Source organism: Nematolebias whitei, chromosome 19, assembly GCF_014905685.2.
Source record: "Nematolebias whitei isolate Nwh7 chromosome 19, NemWhi1, whole genome shotgun sequence".
NCBI classification, from domain to species: Eukaryota; Metazoa; Chordata; class Actinopteri; order Cyprinodontiformes; family Rivulidae; genus Nematolebias; species Nematolebias whitei.
The window spans coordinates 22,480,113-22,497,995 of NC_056516.1; the positions used below are offsets into that span (position 1 = coordinate 22,480,113).

General features: G+C 39.6%; 2 protein-coding genes across 2 annotated transcripts in view; both read right to left on the bottom strand.

Annotated features, from left to right (window-relative positions):
- Positions 1 to 1,209, bottom strand: part of tomm7 (translocase of outer mitochondrial membrane 7 homolog (yeast)) — a 6,087-nt gene extending 4,878 nt beyond the window's left edge. The window contains exon 1 of the mRNA XM_037693486.1: positions 1,061 to 1,209. Within this exon, the coding sequence (XP_037549414.1) occupies positions 1,061 to 1,163 (103 nt within the window). The 5' untranslated portion in view covers positions 1,164 to 1,209. The remainder of the gene's footprint in view (positions 1 to 1,060) is intronic.
- A 1,937-nt stretch (positions 1,210 to 3,146) lies between these two features.
- The window catches only part of fam126a (family with sequence similarity 126 member A), a 16,999-nt gene continuing 2,262 nt past the window's right edge, over positions 3,147 to 17,883 (bottom strand). Inside the window, exons 2-10 of the mRNA XM_037693466.1 lie at positions 17,225 to 17,326; positions 15,330 to 15,509; positions 14,456 to 14,536; positions 14,264 to 14,379; positions 11,044 to 11,139; positions 10,275 to 10,391; positions 9,287 to 9,374; positions 6,633 to 6,795; positions 3,147 to 3,863 (exon numbers count right to left, since the gene is read on the bottom strand). Of these exons, the coding sequence (XP_037549394.1) occupies positions 3,352 to 3,863; positions 6,633 to 6,795; positions 9,287 to 9,374; positions 10,275 to 10,391; positions 11,044 to 11,139; positions 14,264 to 14,379; positions 14,456 to 14,536; positions 15,330 to 15,509; positions 17,225 to 17,326 (1,455 nt within the window). The 3' untranslated portion in view covers positions 3,147 to 3,351. The remainder of the gene's footprint in view (positions 3,864 to 6,632; positions 6,796 to 9,286; positions 9,375 to 10,274; positions 10,392 to 11,043; positions 11,140 to 14,263; positions 14,380 to 14,455; positions 14,537 to 15,329; positions 15,510 to 17,224; positions 17,327 to 17,883) is intronic.

A 17,883-nucleotide genomic window follows, 5' to 3' on the forward strand; every position in this document is an offset into this window, starting at 1 on the left:
CAAGACCCAACACTCTGGATGAGCTTAAGGCCGCTATCGAAGCATCCTGGGCCTCCATAACACCTCAGCAGTGCCACAGGCTGATTGCCTCCATGCCACGCCGCATTGAAGCAGTCATTCATGCAAAAGGATTCCTGACCAAATATTGAGTGCATAACTGAACATGATTATTTGAAGGTTGGTGTTTTTTGTATTAAAAACACTTGTCTTTCATTGGTGGGATGAAATATGCTAATTTTTTGGGACAGGCATTTTGGGTTTTCATGAGCTGCATGCCATAATCATCAGTATTAAAACTATTAAAGACCTGAAATATTTCAGTTGGTGTGCAATGAATGTGAAATATATGAAAGTTTCATTTTTATCATTACATTATGGAAAATAATGACCTTTATCACAATATGCTAATTTTTTGAGAAGGACCTGTATGTGTGTGTATGTGTATATATATATATATAGATATATATCTATATATATATATACATGTATTGGCATGTATGTACGTTCATGGTCAAACAGTAAATGTAACAATATATTGATTGGGCGGGTTTTTGTGTGATGCGGCGGTTTTTAACAGATTTTTTGGGCTGGAAAACCTCGACTATCTGGCAACACTGCCACGGAAGAATGTTCGTCCTTCAGACATGCCTCAGGAGGAACTGTATCAATCAACCTGCTGTGATCCCTCAGGACCAAGGTTATCAATGTGAAGATTCAAGAGGTGGAGGAGGGCTGTCTTGTAGTCTAAAAACGATGGTTAAAAAGTGGACCTGTTTCTGTTCATCTTTTTAAACTGGGTTAGATTAGCATAATGCGTTACACACCACATCATGCAAGTTGACTACGGCTGCTCTGCGCTAATAAAACAAAACTGAGCCTTTTACATTATAAAAACTACAAAGTAAAATGTATGCCCATTTTAATTTATACTTCAGTCTTTTTTGTTTAAATAAGCAGGAACATTGTTTTTTTAGTTACAGCTAACAGCTTAGCTAGTTAGCTGACAACGGCTAAACGTAGCTCCCGAACATCGTTCCCTCTTAGGTGTTCAGATACTGACCGAGGTACAGCACAGTTGGAATAAAACCCCATCGGATAACAAACTGGCCGCACTGGAACAGCTGCTGCAGCCGCTGCTTGGTCTCCTTACTCAGTTTAGCCATGTGTATATCCAAACCAGCGAGGCTTCCAACACTTCCAAGGACAGGAAAAAGGAAGTGACGTAGTAGTCCAACGCACTAGGTCGCCGTTGCTGCCACTTAGTGGTCACAACTGAGAATGCATGCAGGTCATAAATGGAAGCATAATTAACAATAAAAAAAAGTTTCTAATAATGTCAAGTTAACTCAAAGCTATAAATTATTTAGTCAGGAAAAATCTAGCTAAACTGTCATAACTATACAGCCTCGACATTGTACATGCATATAGTATATAGAGGCGATAGGACTGAATAACTTTTACTTATAAAATGTTTAAAGTTGATGTTTGTATGAATTTCCCAATTTTCACTACTTAAAAAACAGTAATGATAGGCTATTGCAAAATTATGTCAAAAGTATGACTTACTATGACAAAATTATCACATATTAAGTCATAATACTGAGAGCATCTCATAACTAAGACTTTATTTATTTAATTTTTTTCTATTTCGGTGTGGCCAAAATGAGGTTTTATAGGAGGCCTTCTGACAGATGATTAAAAAACCTTACCAAGCACTCAAGTGAAATATAGAAACACTTTATTCCCAGAATTTATAGTGATGAGTTCTTTTCAGACAAAGAAAGGCCAATATAAGAAACTTCATTTTAACAGTAAGATGTACAACAATAGTAATTCACTGTAAACAAACATAAAAGAAACGTGATTGGTACTGTCGCACCAAGCTATAGACACTCAACAACTACAATACACAGAGTGCTATCATGTGGAGCAGCATGAATGCTTGATTTAGGACATCAATTGTAGCAAACAAATTTATTATTTTGTTATTACCATGTCTTGAAACATGATAATGTAATAAACGAGGAGGAAAGAAGGAAACATCACTTGGGTAATAAACTTCTGAAATGGTGTGTATATTAAAACACATAAAAATACCATGTCACCCTAAACATGCCTCCATTTGCTGAACGCCAAAAAATTCAATTACATTTTGGGGTCAATCAAAAATACACGAGTATCAAACCATTTAGTCCTTGAATGCAAGTAAATTACTGATTTACGCAGTTTTGGACTTGCATGGTTAGGTGGAAACATAGAAAAGTTGAGTTTATGGAGCAACAAAGCATATTTGTCTTGGGAAAAAATACAATGCGAGAGTCAAACTTCTCGTTTATACAAAAATACCAAAGTTGATAACAACTGATATTCTCTTCTATGTGCAAAATTCAACACTGAATTAATCATACACACCGACCATTAGCCCAAAAAATGTAAAGCGACTGCCAAGTAAAACAAGCTGGATCATAACTTTTGCCATTTGGTACACGGCAAGTAAGGAAGGTGCTTGAGGAGCAAAAAGGAAAAATATTGCTTCTCCGTAATGAAGAGAACACTGTGTGATTGTAAACGTAAGACCCGATTCTTTTGATACTGGTTGATTATTCATTGGTTGCTTTTTACGTATTTTAGGAAAAATAACTTTCTTTTACAAAGCATGTAAAACAGCTGACAAATGTAGACAGCAGTTCAACAACTCAACCCCAAAAAACAGAAAAAATACTGAAAAGAATGGGTTTGTATTGCTATGGGAAGGATTTACTAGTATTACAAAAAGTTGTAGAAACACGTTTTAATTAAAAGAATCACACCTTGTTCACTGTTGTAATCAGCAGCCTTTTTCTAAAAACAGTTGCACACACACACATGCACACAAATACACACACGCACGCCTGCTCACACCAACCGTACACTTTTCTTCAGACACACCAGGGCAAGGTAAGGATGGACGTATGGTAAAGCCATACAACAAATGCAGTTTTAATTACTTTCTATTTTCTCCAACAGTTTTGGTGATGATGTTTAAGTGCCTTCTTTTCTGACAGGTAGCTCAGTTTTGTCCTGTCATTCCTAAAATGAACAAAGTTGGAAGTGGAGTTTTCACGCCTCTGTGAGGCTGAGACGAGACCCTGCAGGGGGAGAGGTGCCGATGGAGCTCAGGTGCTCCGACGTTCGCAGCAAGCCGGTTTACAGCACTGAAAATCATAAACGGAGTGACGGAGAATACAAGCGGAAGAGTTCTTCACGTGTTTGTGGTCAACGGCAGTTGGCATGGCTTGGAGTTTCAGGTCACAGGTACAGGGTCACAAGATCACAGGCTCAGAGATGAGGGTTCATACAGTTACAAAGAGTTCAAAGGTCAGAGCCAAGAAGCAGGCTAATGCTGGGGGAACGCTGGGTGTGGTTTGAGGCAGGACTTAGGTACCCCAGCCCCTCCTCCTGCAGGCTGCAGGAGTAGCTACCTGCCTCAGAGGCTGTGTGGTTGCTGGCAGGAGGAGGGTTGCTGCTGGCCACGTGCTCAAAAGAACGAGAGAAGACGGCGCTGGCGGTGCGCGTCAGGCTGGTGAGAGCACCCCCTTTGGGCACCGACTGGCTGGAAGTGAGTGTAAGTCGCTTGACGGACAGCTCTGTGTTCTCGCTCGCAGCCCGGCCTGTTACTAGAGGCCCCGCTTCCTTGTCCTTGCTGTTGCGCCCGCCGAGCCGACACTTCTTCAGGGCCTTGGCTCCCAGGTTCAATGTTGTGGTGCTGTTGCTGATAGTGATGGTGGGAGGGGTCATATCTGGCCCCATCCCAGCTGGCCAAACTCCTTCATCCACCTCTGAAATATCCATCAGCTCGTCCGGGGAACCCAGATCCACTGCGTCTGTGAAGCAAAGAGATAAACAAGGGCATGCATGAAAACAGACGCACAGTAAGAGATTTACAACCTCATCTGACATTCAGTCAATTCATTGCGGTTCAGCTTTGATTTGGAGTAAATTAATCAAAGTCATCTGTATTCCTTCTATGAAACTGTGACTGAATGTCAGAAACGGTCTGTTACGATCCAGCAGGTGGCGTCTTTACACAGTAACACCATTTGACAAGGAACTGGGAGTTCCAGTCCAGCACAAATTACGATCATGAACAGTGCCGTGAGAAAACAGACAGTAATTTGGAGGTAAAGGAGCAAATGCTTCGTCCCAAAGGAAAGCAGGAATGGCGTCCAAGAGCATAAGCTTTAGAAAGACTAGAAAAGGAAAATAAAGGACAGCAAGCACAAATGTGCACGTTTTTGATTGTTTCTCTTTTTATGTCCAGACACATTCATGTTCTGGATATTTTCCTGCTTTCTTTAGATCACACATCTAGACTCTTGTAGAGGCTCAGCTACTAGCTTATTCACAAATACAAATCTAATCTGATGCTAACAGAACACACAGCTGACAGACAGATAAGAAGGTCTTGATGAAGTCTTACAAAGTTAACCTAAAAATCAGGTCAGGAGACATAGTTTTCTTATCTACAGTTAAATTCAAGACCTGCATATCTTTCCTTTGCTCCTAGCTACCAATCAGAAGCAAATAACCCGTTTCCAGGAGCAACCCAGGATAAATGTGTTGAGGTGTTCAAACCATCCATGTAAAAACCTCTCGTGTACAAACCCAGGACCCCTTAACAACAACAATGTTAATGTTAGCAACTACTAACATCATTTAAGCCTCATAATTTTATAGCTCATGGACTTTTTAGGGAGTAGCAGCTTTGGGATTTATTTCCAAATATACAAAAAACAAACAAAAAAATAATATTTATGCAGAAAGTTTATTTATAACCCTAAACCCTTCCTATAGAACGTATTCTCACGTCACAAATTTATGATTAAATCACACAGCAAAGATTATTATTATTATTTTTAGAAAGAATGTAAATTATTAGTGTGAACTTGGGGAGCTTCAGAAGCTGGTCTTAATAAGGAAACTGTAGCCACAAAGGAGAGAGTGAATAAATGGCTGACGATGGATAGACAGATGAGAGGAATAAGTGCAGTTAGGTGAAGACAGGAGTTGGAGCCCAGCGCCAAAGTTAAAAGGAAAGTCATCATGCAGCTTTTCAGATCAGCCTCCACACATGGTTACCTAGGTTACCCCGGGAGTGGTGCAGGGGGAAGGAGGGGCTGGACCTTAGTACTGGCTCCTCCCTGTGGAGGCGGACCCAGAACCCTCATTCTCCACCAATCGCCTCACAGACTTCTGCCTCCTGACCTCCTGACTCCGACTCCCATGGTCATGACTTCGTGCGTCTAGGCTGACTTCGGAGGAGGCACCCAACACGTCGCCGTCTAAATGGGTGCGTCCATCAAGGCGTGGCCTCAGGGAGTCTCCGTTAGCCATCCGATCGCCGTTTATGCCAGTCACACTGATCTCTGGGACGGCCACGCCCCCCAGCGCCGGATCTCCGTCTAAACTCACCTCCTGGGTTTCTGGTGAGGGGGAGCATGGAGGGTAGCGGGACACAACGTAGACAAATCACAGACACACAAACACAAAGATGGATGTATTTCATGCACACACACATAAAAAAATTACAAGAAGACGGTCGTGTGCACAGGCACACACAACCACAGAAACACAAAACAGGTCATAAACGTGATGGCAGAAAATTATAAATAAATAAATTATAATGAACAGAACACAAGAGCATGCTATATGATGATGAACATAACTGAAGTGATCACGACTCATTCTAACGCATGAAATAATTTTTTTTTCCTCCATCAGTGCAAATCACAAAGGTTTAAACATAAGCAAACCTTTCACTCGGTTCCTGCCTAAAAGAGCAGCAGCCATGGGTGTAGACTCAAGATAAAACGTCTAATTAAACTAGCTGAAGGCTGTAATTTACCTGATGGATCTGCCTACTGGGAAAAGAGAGTCGTTTTCTCCCAATTCTGAGTTAAGCCTCATTTATTTTAATCAGAACAGAAACATTTCAATAAACTTCTAATATAATTATCTGAAATAAAATCTATAAATTCTAGTTAGTGCAGTTTTACCTCCAAAAGCCATCATATTTTAAATAGCCGAACTGAGCTGATGATTCAACTTGATGACTGTCAGCAGTGTTGCCAGATAGAGTCGAGCTTTTCCAGCCCAAAAATCTGTTAAAATCTGCCACATCACACAAAAATCTGCGCAATCAATGTATTGTTACAGTATATTTACTGTTTGAACATGAACACACATCAGTACAAGCCAAGGTATTTTAACAATATGTGGCAAAATGCAACAATCCAACAAAAATATTTCCAGAGTTCCCAGCAAAATCAGAATAAAAACTGCCCAATTGGCAGTAAACCGCACAATCTGGCAACACTGACTGTCAGTGAAACGGGTGAGTTATCCTCTGTGCCCTGAGACAACTTGGTTGTGATTTGGTGCTATATAAATAAACTGAATTGAACTGAATTAAAAATTAACCTCTTGATTCTCCTCTGATGTGGAATTGTTGAATGACAAATGTATTACTAAAGAATTGAAAGCTGGATTATAATATGTTTAAAAGATATATAAAGTATCCTGTTCTTTCAACAACTTCAGCTCCCATGCTTTCGTAGGTCTCAAAGTGCTTTTACCCTGCGTGTGCATCTTACCGTGCCTCTTCCAGCGGTGACCCCGTATAGAGAGAGAAGTGACAGCGTTGCGGGAGATTCTGGAGGCGGTGGGAGTGATCTCCACTTGGATGCTCCGTCCACCCTCCTTATTGTTGCTCTTAAGTGCTGCACCGTGTAGTGACGACTTGATGGCATTACCCGCCTGAAGGTTGGAAGACATAAACATCCACGTGTTGATTTTAAATAATGCCAGAGTTTGATGGAAGGACTCACACAAATGGGACAAAGAGATAAGCACTGCTCCAAGATCCCCCCAAACAGACTACATTGCAACTTTTCCTCACCAAACATTGATCTTTGGAAAATAAGAAAGATCACATGACCGTAATTACACACGCATCACAAAAGAAAAACACTGATGAGCTTTTGTTTTGACTGAAAACCGTCTTGTTTCCTCCCACAGACCAAAAACTTGCATGTTAGGTTAACTGATAACTAAGTTGTCCCTATGAGTGCGCATGTGATTGGTTAGTTGTCTTATCCGTTTGAAACCCTGTGATGGACTTGTGTTCTGTCCAGGGTGTACAGGTCGACCCTTTCAACACCACTGCTGGAAATAGGCGCCACCTCCTACGTGACTTGAACAAAAAAAAGAGGGTAAAGAAAATGGATGGAGGGATAAACACAACGTTTCTTACTCATTACTTCAGCTACTTTAACATCTTTCTGTGCAGACAGACAAACAGATGCTTCACTGATAAATCTGAGTGTTCTGGATCTGCGGCATTTCAGTGACTTCAACAAAGTGATGGTAAATGGACTGGACTTATATAAAGCCTTTCTAGATAATCAAGACACTCAAAGTGCTTTACAACACAATCTGTGCCCTCATTTGCCTCCACACACACACACACACACACACACGCATTCATACAGCACTCTACTACATCTCTACAAAGATAATCTGAACAAATCATTCTACAGAAAGACTGATCAGCGCTTTAGATCCCATTCATTCACCAATGGGACACCAGAGGCAACGAGAGGTTCAGTGTCTTGCCCAGGGACAGTTCATTGTGTGACTGCTGGTGGAATCGAACCCCCATCTCTCCCACTGGAGGACGACTGCTCTAACCACTCAGCCACAGCTGCCCCAGCTGATAAAAATGGTGCGAGCGTGTCAAACTCAGCTCTCTCTACCTTTAACAACAGCCACAGGTCAGTTCAGCTGTGCCACACGTGTGCACAGGTTGGTGTAAATACATCAGACAGAGGACCTGCAAGGACCTGCTCAGAACAAAGTAAGTCACTACCTGCACCTCAGTGGTCCAAGTACTGATCCCCTCTCATGTGCCGTTTAGTCTCCTGACAGCTAAAAGAAGATATGTGGCTTCATCTACTCAAGAACAACAAGAACAAACAGCTTTTTCCTCTGGCAATATTCACTGCAGTATTCATTTAGATAAGAGAGTTTCATTAAATTAAAAAAATATATTTAAAAATGACAGAATTAAGTGATATTCATCTATTTCTCTGACCAACCACCATACATTTACATTTATTTTCTGCCAACTCAAATTTGTAAATAATACTTGTTTGAGTTGTCTTTATTTTGGACAAAGCGTACATGAGAAAAGGTTGGTGTTGCCTCTTTGGCATAAATAAAGTTTTCTGAATCTGAATATGTGGTACTGGCACTTGCTGCATGTACAAACACAACACGTGTTTATATGATATACACACCCTCCGGTTATCACTGATGAGTCTGAAGGCCAGACTGTATCTAAATGCAATAACACCAAAACTACGTTACTCCTGATATGATGACAGAGTTTCATCAAGTGACAAAGTGTATTACATTTGCACACATCAATTTATGCTTTACAAACTATATTTACAATTTACATCTGATTCATGTCTTACTGTCTTTTTGATGTGACTGAATTAATATCTGAGCAATGAATCCACTAAAGTTTCTGCATGTGCATCACAGTGTCACATATAAAATGCATAAAAAAGGCTTCGTGTGGCACAACTCTACATGACAAACTGTTCTTGCTGTTACATCAGATGTGTTATTTGCACAGATTATCGTGTAACAGTTTGGTAAAAATAATATAAAGGGCATCAAGATCACACCACAATATGTCTTTTGTCTGTAACGTTGCTGTATGAACAAATCGTCAAGGTTTGCTAAGCTAAAAGCTACCTGGTGCTGTCCACTTGCAACTAAAAGACACACAAGACTTAAATGGTGTGTGCATTTGGGGCATGAGCCCACAAGCTGATCCTTTAACAAAAACATTAACCTAAATCTAAACCAGCCTTCCCACTAAACATGTATTCAAATGCTGTACGTTTTGATTGTTGTACAAGAGCACACCTTTACTTGTGTAGTAATATAGTGAGCTTACTAGATCCAATCCTCTACTCCCAAAGCCTCGAGGATTACAGCTTAACTGAGCGGAGGGAAAAGCATGTAAATAATCTACAGGGATTACACTTTGTCCACAGTCCCTCACACACAGAGACCAACACAATGCAGCATATCGTGGCGAGCAATAAATTAAAACTAAAGGCCAGCATGTGCATCGTTATCACATGCTCTTTTTGTCACACACACACACACACACACACGTTTAGGACTAAAAGCAGTGAAGAAACCCAAGACTGTAGCAGAGAAATGTACTCACCAATAAAGCTTCAGGGAACAATTCTAGCTGAGCTCGATACAAAACGTCTTCCAGTGCTTTGGAGCCCAGTTCAACTTCACCATTACACCTATAAAAAGTCAGAAACACGGAAACAAACATAATAAACTGCAGTGCACAAAATATATGCCAAGTTTCCAACCAGCACTTTTAGGCATTCACACCAAGGAGACTATAACCATAAAATACATTTCTTCACAAATGGAGATAATAATTTCACAAGTTTTTCTTTGTACAATTTTATAAAAATGTTTAAAACTCCAATGTTACATGGTTAAGAAATAGGTGAGAATGGTAGATTGTGTAAATATGGTCTTATGTGTGTTACTTAGCTCACAATTTATCAGTTAAATAAACATTAAATATAAAGTACTGTAAAGAGTTTTGACTTTTTCTTTACTTCTCCAAGAAGCCACACTTTTTTTTATTTTATTGCCTACAGCTCTTTTGAAATCCCCTTGCAAGAATAGTATTTTATGCCTGTCAGATTTTGTCTTCATTTTTTCCTACAAAGATGAGGACGAATTATGTGTCTTTTCAACAAGCTGCACCTGAGGCTAAAATGGGTTCTTTGTTGTATGTTGTTCATACACAGCAATTGTTCACCTTGAAATTCAGGAGCCTTTCAATACTTGAATTTGTCAAATGATTGGTGTTAAGTAGCTTCACATTTATGAAAAAATAAATAAATAAATAAAACGTTCTTTTTAAAGTGGTTGAGTACCAGAACTGACATGAAAATGAGTGAAAACAGCCTACGTGCAAAGAAAAGACCGTCAGAAAGCCTGGAGAACAGCTGCTCAAGGCTGCTTTAAGAGATTACCAGAAAGTTTGGCTCCTTGCAAGCAAAACGTGAAAACTCAGGGCTGGTTCAAGACTTTTCTGGTACCGAACATACTGTAGAAAATCTGGGAATTTAAAAACCTGTGTGAGTTTCACTGGCTTCATGTGATCATGTGTGCACACTCACAGCGCGTAGTGGATCCCCGTAATGAGCTGAACCAAGAACTCAGACGTAACCGTCAGGCGTGTGCTGATGCCTTTATAGCGACGCATCTGTTGCCGTGGGTAACCGCATATACACACTCTAGTGAAGAAAAACAATAAAACACAACATAGCAGTGAAACAGAGAAGCAGGGAAAACCACCCCACTGGGGGTGGCTTGATTACAGCTTCATTACGACAGCTTACTTCCCTGTGGTACGCTGATACGAAACCAAACAGTTGTTCAATATAAACGCTCACAAAACACACAGATAATATAATGCATGGTAAATCATTTTCAAATAGCTCTTATTCAGGTTGAAAAGGATTGCTTTGAAACTCGAGAAAATTCTGCATATTTAATTCAGTGTCATTTATTTATTTATAATTTTGTCACTGCCATTACATAAACTTTCTTGTGGAAATCCAAGCTGACTCTTCATCAGACCAATGCTCAGCTGCAGTTGGCAGATTACCAAAATCACTGAGCCTGGATGTGTGCACATGTCAGCTCTATGCCAAAAAAAAAAAAGTGGTATCTTGGCTCTCGCTAGTTGCAAAGTCTATAAGAGGATCAGATGAGCAAGCGCTTGCAAATGAGCATGTAAGTGTATATGTAGGGGAAAAGCCCCCATAAATCACATCAACTATGATGCAAAACTAAGGTACGCTCGTGTGTTTGTTTGCATTCAATTATAAAGTGGTGAGCCCAACAAATGCTAGATGTCATTAGGTTCTCCTGTGCATCTTTTACCTGGAGCTAAGCTGGCAGAGGGACTGCAGGGAGGTGGAGGTCATGTAGCTGAGAGCAGCGTTGTAGCATAGCAGCAGGAAGGTCAGCACCTCAAATCTCATTAACAGAAAACAAACTGTTAAAACGGTGCATTAGACTCAAGTGCACTACAAAATGACAAACCAAAACATTAAACACATTAGTGACCGGGACACGCTTATAAACCCCCACATTTAAATTGTTACCTGGACCGCATCCTTCCACCTGTGCAACATTAGTGCACAGAACAAAAATATAAACAACACTTTGGATTTTGCTCATTTTTCATGAGCTGAACTCAAAGATGTAAGACTTTTTCCATGTACACAAAATATATTTTTCTCTCAGATATTTTTCTCTAATTTGTGTAAATCTGTGTTAGTAAGCAGGTCTCCTTTGCCGAGATAATCCATCCATCTCACAGGTGTGGCACGCCATGATGCGGATTAGACAGAATGATTATGGTACAGGTGTGACTTAGGCTGACCACAACAAAGGGCCACTCTAAAATGTGCAGTTTATTTACAGAACAATGCCACTGATATCACAGGTGCAATTGACGTGTTAATAATGTCTAATGTCTAATCAGCATCTTGATAGGCCACACCTGGGAGGTGGATGGAAAGGAGGAGTGCTCACTAACAGAGTTACACAAATTTGTGAAAAACATCTGAGAAGAAGCTCTGTTGTGTACATAGAAAGTCTTAGATCTTTGAGTTCAGCTCTTGAAAAAGGAGCAAAACAAAAGTGTTGCATTTATCCATTTTTTCAGTATATAAATAGAAACATCTTATCCCAAAAAGATGTAGAAAAACTTGTCAAATTTTATTTCTGTGATGAACTATTGGATTTATTTTAAAAACTCCAGTTGATGCAAAACTCCTGCTGCTAGAGTTCTGATGAAAGTTAGGACTATTTCTCCAATTTTAGCTTCTCTCCATTGGCCAATATCTTAATGTATTTCCGGTAAAACTTTTCTTTTTAATAAATCCTACAGTAATGGTTGGCTTGGGATTCCTGAGTTATCCGTTAGTTGTGCTGCTGTCTTTAACTGTTTAACTCTCCATGTTTGCATTAACAATTATTGCCGTCAATAACCTGTGCTTTTCTTATTTTTCCTCCATAGAAACGACACCTGAACCGATCCTTCAGTCTGTGTCTCTTTCCTGTCCTCTCTAACCCCAGCCAGTCAAGATGGCCACCCAGTGGTGTAGTCTACATTTTTGTAGTGGGTATACCGCATTTAGTTTTACTTTGGATGTTGAACACTGTTGAAGCCACAGAGCGTGAATGTCCAACGTTCAACGTAAAACTAACTTTACCATAGTCAGCCCGTATACTGTGCTTAGAAACCAAAGTACACCGGTTAGTACAACATAATCGTCAATTTATTTTGATTTTTAAGCATATTGAACATTTCCAAATGTCTCTGATGCTTATATTTGAATAAATGAACAACAAACTTTGTACAACAGGTGACTTTGGATTAAAAATATGTTATAGAATTTATAAAACAGTATCAAAAGCAAAACATGTTCAAGTATTAGGTAGTAATCCAACATTTTTCAGTCAGGTCATCTGGACAGTTTTTTTGTTTTTTTTTGTGCTGAAACGTTTCGCCTTCGATCTGGAAGGCTACATCAGTCAAAGAAACACACAACAAAACTGATTCTTCCCCCAACAGCTTTGGGTTTTGTGTTTCCTTGACTGATGCAGCCCTCCAGATCGAAGGCGAAACGTTTCAGCACCAAAAAAAAAGAAACTGTCCAGATGACCTGACTGAAAAATGTTGGATTGTATACCTGGATTATTGAGCATGGACTTTGTTATTAGGTAGTTAAGTACAGAAGTATTAATTATACAATAATTTGCTGGATAAGCGAATGTAATAAACAAGCGCTGCATATAGACTGTTACAGAAGCATTTAACTGCCGATTAACATATCAATGACATGCCTAATGATGTAATAATAATAATGTCATTACAATGTCATGTCATGTATTATTGGGCACTTTTAAGTGGGTATACTGAAATTCTTAAGCTTTTCTAGTGGGTATAATCTGTACAGCTGCGTATCACGTAGACTACACCACTATGGCCACCCATCCTGGGCCTGGTTCTGGTTTCTTCCTGTTAAATAAGAGTTGGTCCTTTCCACTGTCACTGATGTACTTGTTCGAGATGGAGGATTGTGTTAAAGGGATTCAATGCAACCTGCTGCCTCCCTTAGTTATAGCAATACAATTTGATCTGTATGTGAAAGTATTGTAATAGGAATAAAATGATTGCAACTTTATTTGAACCTAGAGCTGAATTAGATTTATGATTTGTTTTTTTTATTTTATTTTTGTTTTTGCACAGTTTACTGAGACAACTGTTGTTGTGAATTGGCACTATATAAATTGCATTAAATTAATGGAGAAATGTTCATTCATTCATTCATTCATTCATTCAATCAACCTTTATTTAAACAGATAAGTCACATTGAGCCTCGAAGACTCATTTACAAGTGAGACCTGTTTGGACAGGCAATGAAAAGTGGTGAAAATTTACACATAGGGTTTGGAGATTAAAAAAAATATATATATCTTTTTTTTTTTTTAACTATAAAAATTTGACATAGACAAAACTGTTATTTAGGAATTTCAAAACAGATTTTGGAGAGCGACCAAACTAGTTTTGCCACATATAAACTCTTGAAAAGAACAAAATTAAATACCAGCTTTCGCAACCCATCTAGTCTGAAAACAGTAAAAAAAATTATAAGAAAATCTGAGAACATTCACCTGAGGTCATTATGGCCTCTAGATGTTTTTTGAGTTACACTAATTTAAGAAATGCTTACAGCAACATAACTTCAACTAAAACAAGGACAAAAGACAACTGCCATCGGCAATCGTATCATTTCTAAAAAAAATAATTGGTTATGACAATAGCTAACGCCCCATCATGACTTGTCTTTGTGTCTCCCAGACAGTCTAACAAAGATATTAATAGGATATTTGTGGAATAAATGTTGCTCAGCTCAAATCCAAATGTGATCTCTCTCAGACATTTCATCCTCTGTGCACAATTCTATTTTGGTTAAAAGCTTGCCATTTTTTTCTAAGACTGGCATTCTGCTGCAAGAAAAATGAAGCTTAAAACAATTTGTTTAACCTCACTGCCAGTGAAAAAAGACAAGTTCATCAATCCTCTTACCTATTCTGTGCAGTAAACGTTTCTCTCTGGAGGTGTGGCCCGCTGTACACAACCCTGCTCAGACCGTGATTGGCTAAAGCACCTTCTGTAAGAGCTATAGACCCAATGGCTGAAGGCTGGAAGTGACAAAGTGGAGTGTCAATAAATGTCATCAAATTCAAACTAAAGATTTGTGTAAGCATGTGGACATACCTCGTGGTATATCGAGGGTTTGGATAAGGAAGGAACGGTGAAAGATAACACTTTACTTTGTCCATCTTTATCAACTATTTCCTGTAAGAGAGAAACACAGGAAGAGTGGGAAAAATGTTTCTGAGGGCAAGAACAGTATTTTTTTCTCCTTTGTGTGACTTAAAAATTTAAAGAGTGTGTATAGAGCTCATGCATTATGTGTGGGTGTTTGTAGCTAGAACTTAGGGGTCTCATTTCCCCCCACCCAGACTGATGGTGTGCATTTATCCATTTGTGTGTACACTGAACGCAGACACAAAATCCCCAGGGTTTTGGTGTCCCCTGCGTGCATGTTAATGTCAAACAGATTATTAGGAGCCAGCCAGTAAGCAGAGTGACAGCTGACCTATTCTAATATTCACAGATGAAGTTAGAAAACGCTGCACGATGATTGATGGAGCATTTATATCCAAAGTGGATGGAAGTGGAACTCAATACATTCATTATTAATGGTGTCAGCGTTACTCTGTGAGAAGATTAGTGCAATGCAATTGTCTTTCTGTTCCCTTATTTCTAACCCTTACTTCCTGTCATTCTAAGTAGACAGCCATCTAACAACACAGACATAATGCAAAGTAATATGTTAACTTGTGATACAGAAAAAAGCTAAGCAGTTCAATGCGCTGCTTTAAGAGCTGTATGGTTACACTCAAACATTAAAGTTTAATGCTTTCAAGTGCTTCCCTGTGTCAGAACTAATTACAACGGAAAGGTTTTATTGCTATTACCAACACTAACACATATATTAATGATACATAAAAATGCTAATCTGTGGCTACAAACAGCATGCAGAAAGCACACACGTTGCTGTCACTGCCTTCATCCTCTCCCCTACCAGGTTGTAAATGCCCAGCAGCAGTGCTTCAATGCAGCCGGAAGTGTGGGCGTCTCTGGCAGCACTAACGGACAGGAGACTCCACAAGAGCTCTGGCAGGAACTGTAGCGTGAAACGCTGCAGCTGCGGCACACCGCTCCGGTAAAACTCAAATAACTGGTGGCACACTGGCTCCAGCAGCTGGGGAGGACGGAAAAACAAAAAATGGCACAAACATGGTTAGGCCACACACAATCAGTGTCAACTGAACTTTACAGGAATCTGAATGATCAAGCTGCGTGACAAGGATTTAGTCCAGTTTCAGAACAAAATATTACGGAGCCCCGGAGGGGACGTGGGGGATTTTTTTTTTTACTTTTGCGTTCCCACGCAAACGTTTTTGCGTTCTCTCGCAATGCTGCACTGTATGTAGTGTTACCTCACAGACAACAAACGTTCCTCCCTCAAAGAAACTGGTCCAGATGACAGGATTGAATGGAGTTTTGTTTTGAAATCAGCCTTAAATATAAGGATATCCAGTGTGTGCTGCAGTGGTAAAAGTACTTTTACGTTGGATATTTCACGTTCATGCTCCGTGGATTCAGGGATTCCTCGTTCAAGCCGACGCAGGCACTCTGATTTCCTTCAGCTGCTCAGTCTGTCCCTCCTCCAAGGAGAGATGTTCTCTTAGGGACAGTCAACAAATTACTGGGCTAAATCTTGGCCTGAACACCATGATACTATTTTAGATATATTTCCAGAGTATTTGTCAAAGCAGCACCATGTATCATAAGTTTTCTCAGTATATTTCTGCATGATAATAAATCGTGAATTTTCTCACCATTTAAAATAAAAAAGAACAAGGTGGCACTTGTGTTTCAAAAGTACTGCAACTTTCTTTTAAAGCATCAAAGTTCATTCAAGGATTCAAAGATTCAAGATTCTTTATGTGTCATTGGCACCACATGTGGTGCATGTGGTGGAATGAAACTGTGTACACAGGGTCCCAGTTACATCCAACAAAAGTATTAAAATGTGTGTAAAAGAAAAACAGTAATAAGATCTAAGGTATGAACTAAGAAAAACATTAACTAAAAACACTCAGCACACACTTCCAGAAGACTTCACCAGTCTGAGGAGTCCCAAGTAAACTGTGTTCCCCACTAAGCAGTACACTCCTTTAGTGGACCAACCAGTTTACTGGTTTTGCTGGTGACTGATGAAGCCCTCCGGATAGAGGGCGAAACATCTTTCCACAAAAAAGAAACTGTCCAGATGACCTGACTGACCATTATTGTATTTTGTACCTGGATGATTGAGCATGAACGTTGATGCTTTAAAAGAAAGTTACAGTATTTTTGAAACACAAGTGCCACCTTGTTCTTTTGGATTTTAAATAGTGAGAAAATTCACAATTTGTTACCATGCAGAAATGTACTGAGAAAACTTTAGTTATGATGCATGATGCTGCTTTGACAAATACTCTGAAAATAGAGTAATTTGTTGCCGGTCCCTAAGAGAACCATCGCTCCTCGGAGTGACAGAGCAGCTGAAGGAAATCAGACTGCCTGCATCAGCTGGATCGAGGAAGCCACCTCTGAATCCACGGAGCATGAACGTGAAATATCCAACGTAAAACTGCAGCACACACTGGGTATCCTTATATTTAAGGCTGATTTCAAAATTCAATTCAATTCAGTTCATTTATATAACTCCAAGTCACAAACTCCTGCATGAACCTCAAATACGGTGTCTGTTCCATTGTTGCTGTTGTCTGTGACGTAACGCTACATACAGTACAGCATTGAGGGAACACTAAAACGTTTGAGTGGGAACGCATAAGAAAAAAATCCCCCATGTCCCCTCCGGGGCTCCGTAAAATATACCAGGTTGAATAAATCAAAACATTTACATACATCGCTGTAGTTTTCTCGGATGACCTTGTAGAGTGCAGGTACCAGAGCACCTTTGTCTTTTAGTGAGGCAGCATATGTGGCGATAGCGCTGTCAGGAAGCGTCTGAAAAATACAAACAGTTGTTGAGGTTTGCTACACCACCAGCTTGTTAAAGCCCAGAGACACTAATAAAGGTATCTGCAAACATCATGAACAATTACAAGAGTACAAAATTAGATCAACACGTTTTTGGAAATGTGACATCACAACAAACTCTCTTGCAACAGTTGAGGGGAAAATGTTTCCAAAACTGGTACTCTGAAAGCGTTTAAAGCTTGCAGAGACTGTTGGTGTGAGATGTTTCATCTGGCTGCATTTGGAGGTTATTTTTATACAGCTGAGACAACAGAATAACTTTTATACATTTACACAGAAACACCTGATCTGCTCCATTGTCATAGTCAGTTGCTAAACGGTGAAGGCAGAAAACAATGTCGTTGCCTCTGTCTCTGTGTGTGTGTTATCAAAATATCTCTCTGAACGAATTTTAATGATCATCAAAGTTCATCCTCAATAATCCAGGTAAAAAAAACAACAATGTTCAGTCAGGTCATCTGGACAGTTTCTTTCTTTTTTTTTTTTTTAGACGTTTCATCCTTCATCCAAAGGACTTAATCAGT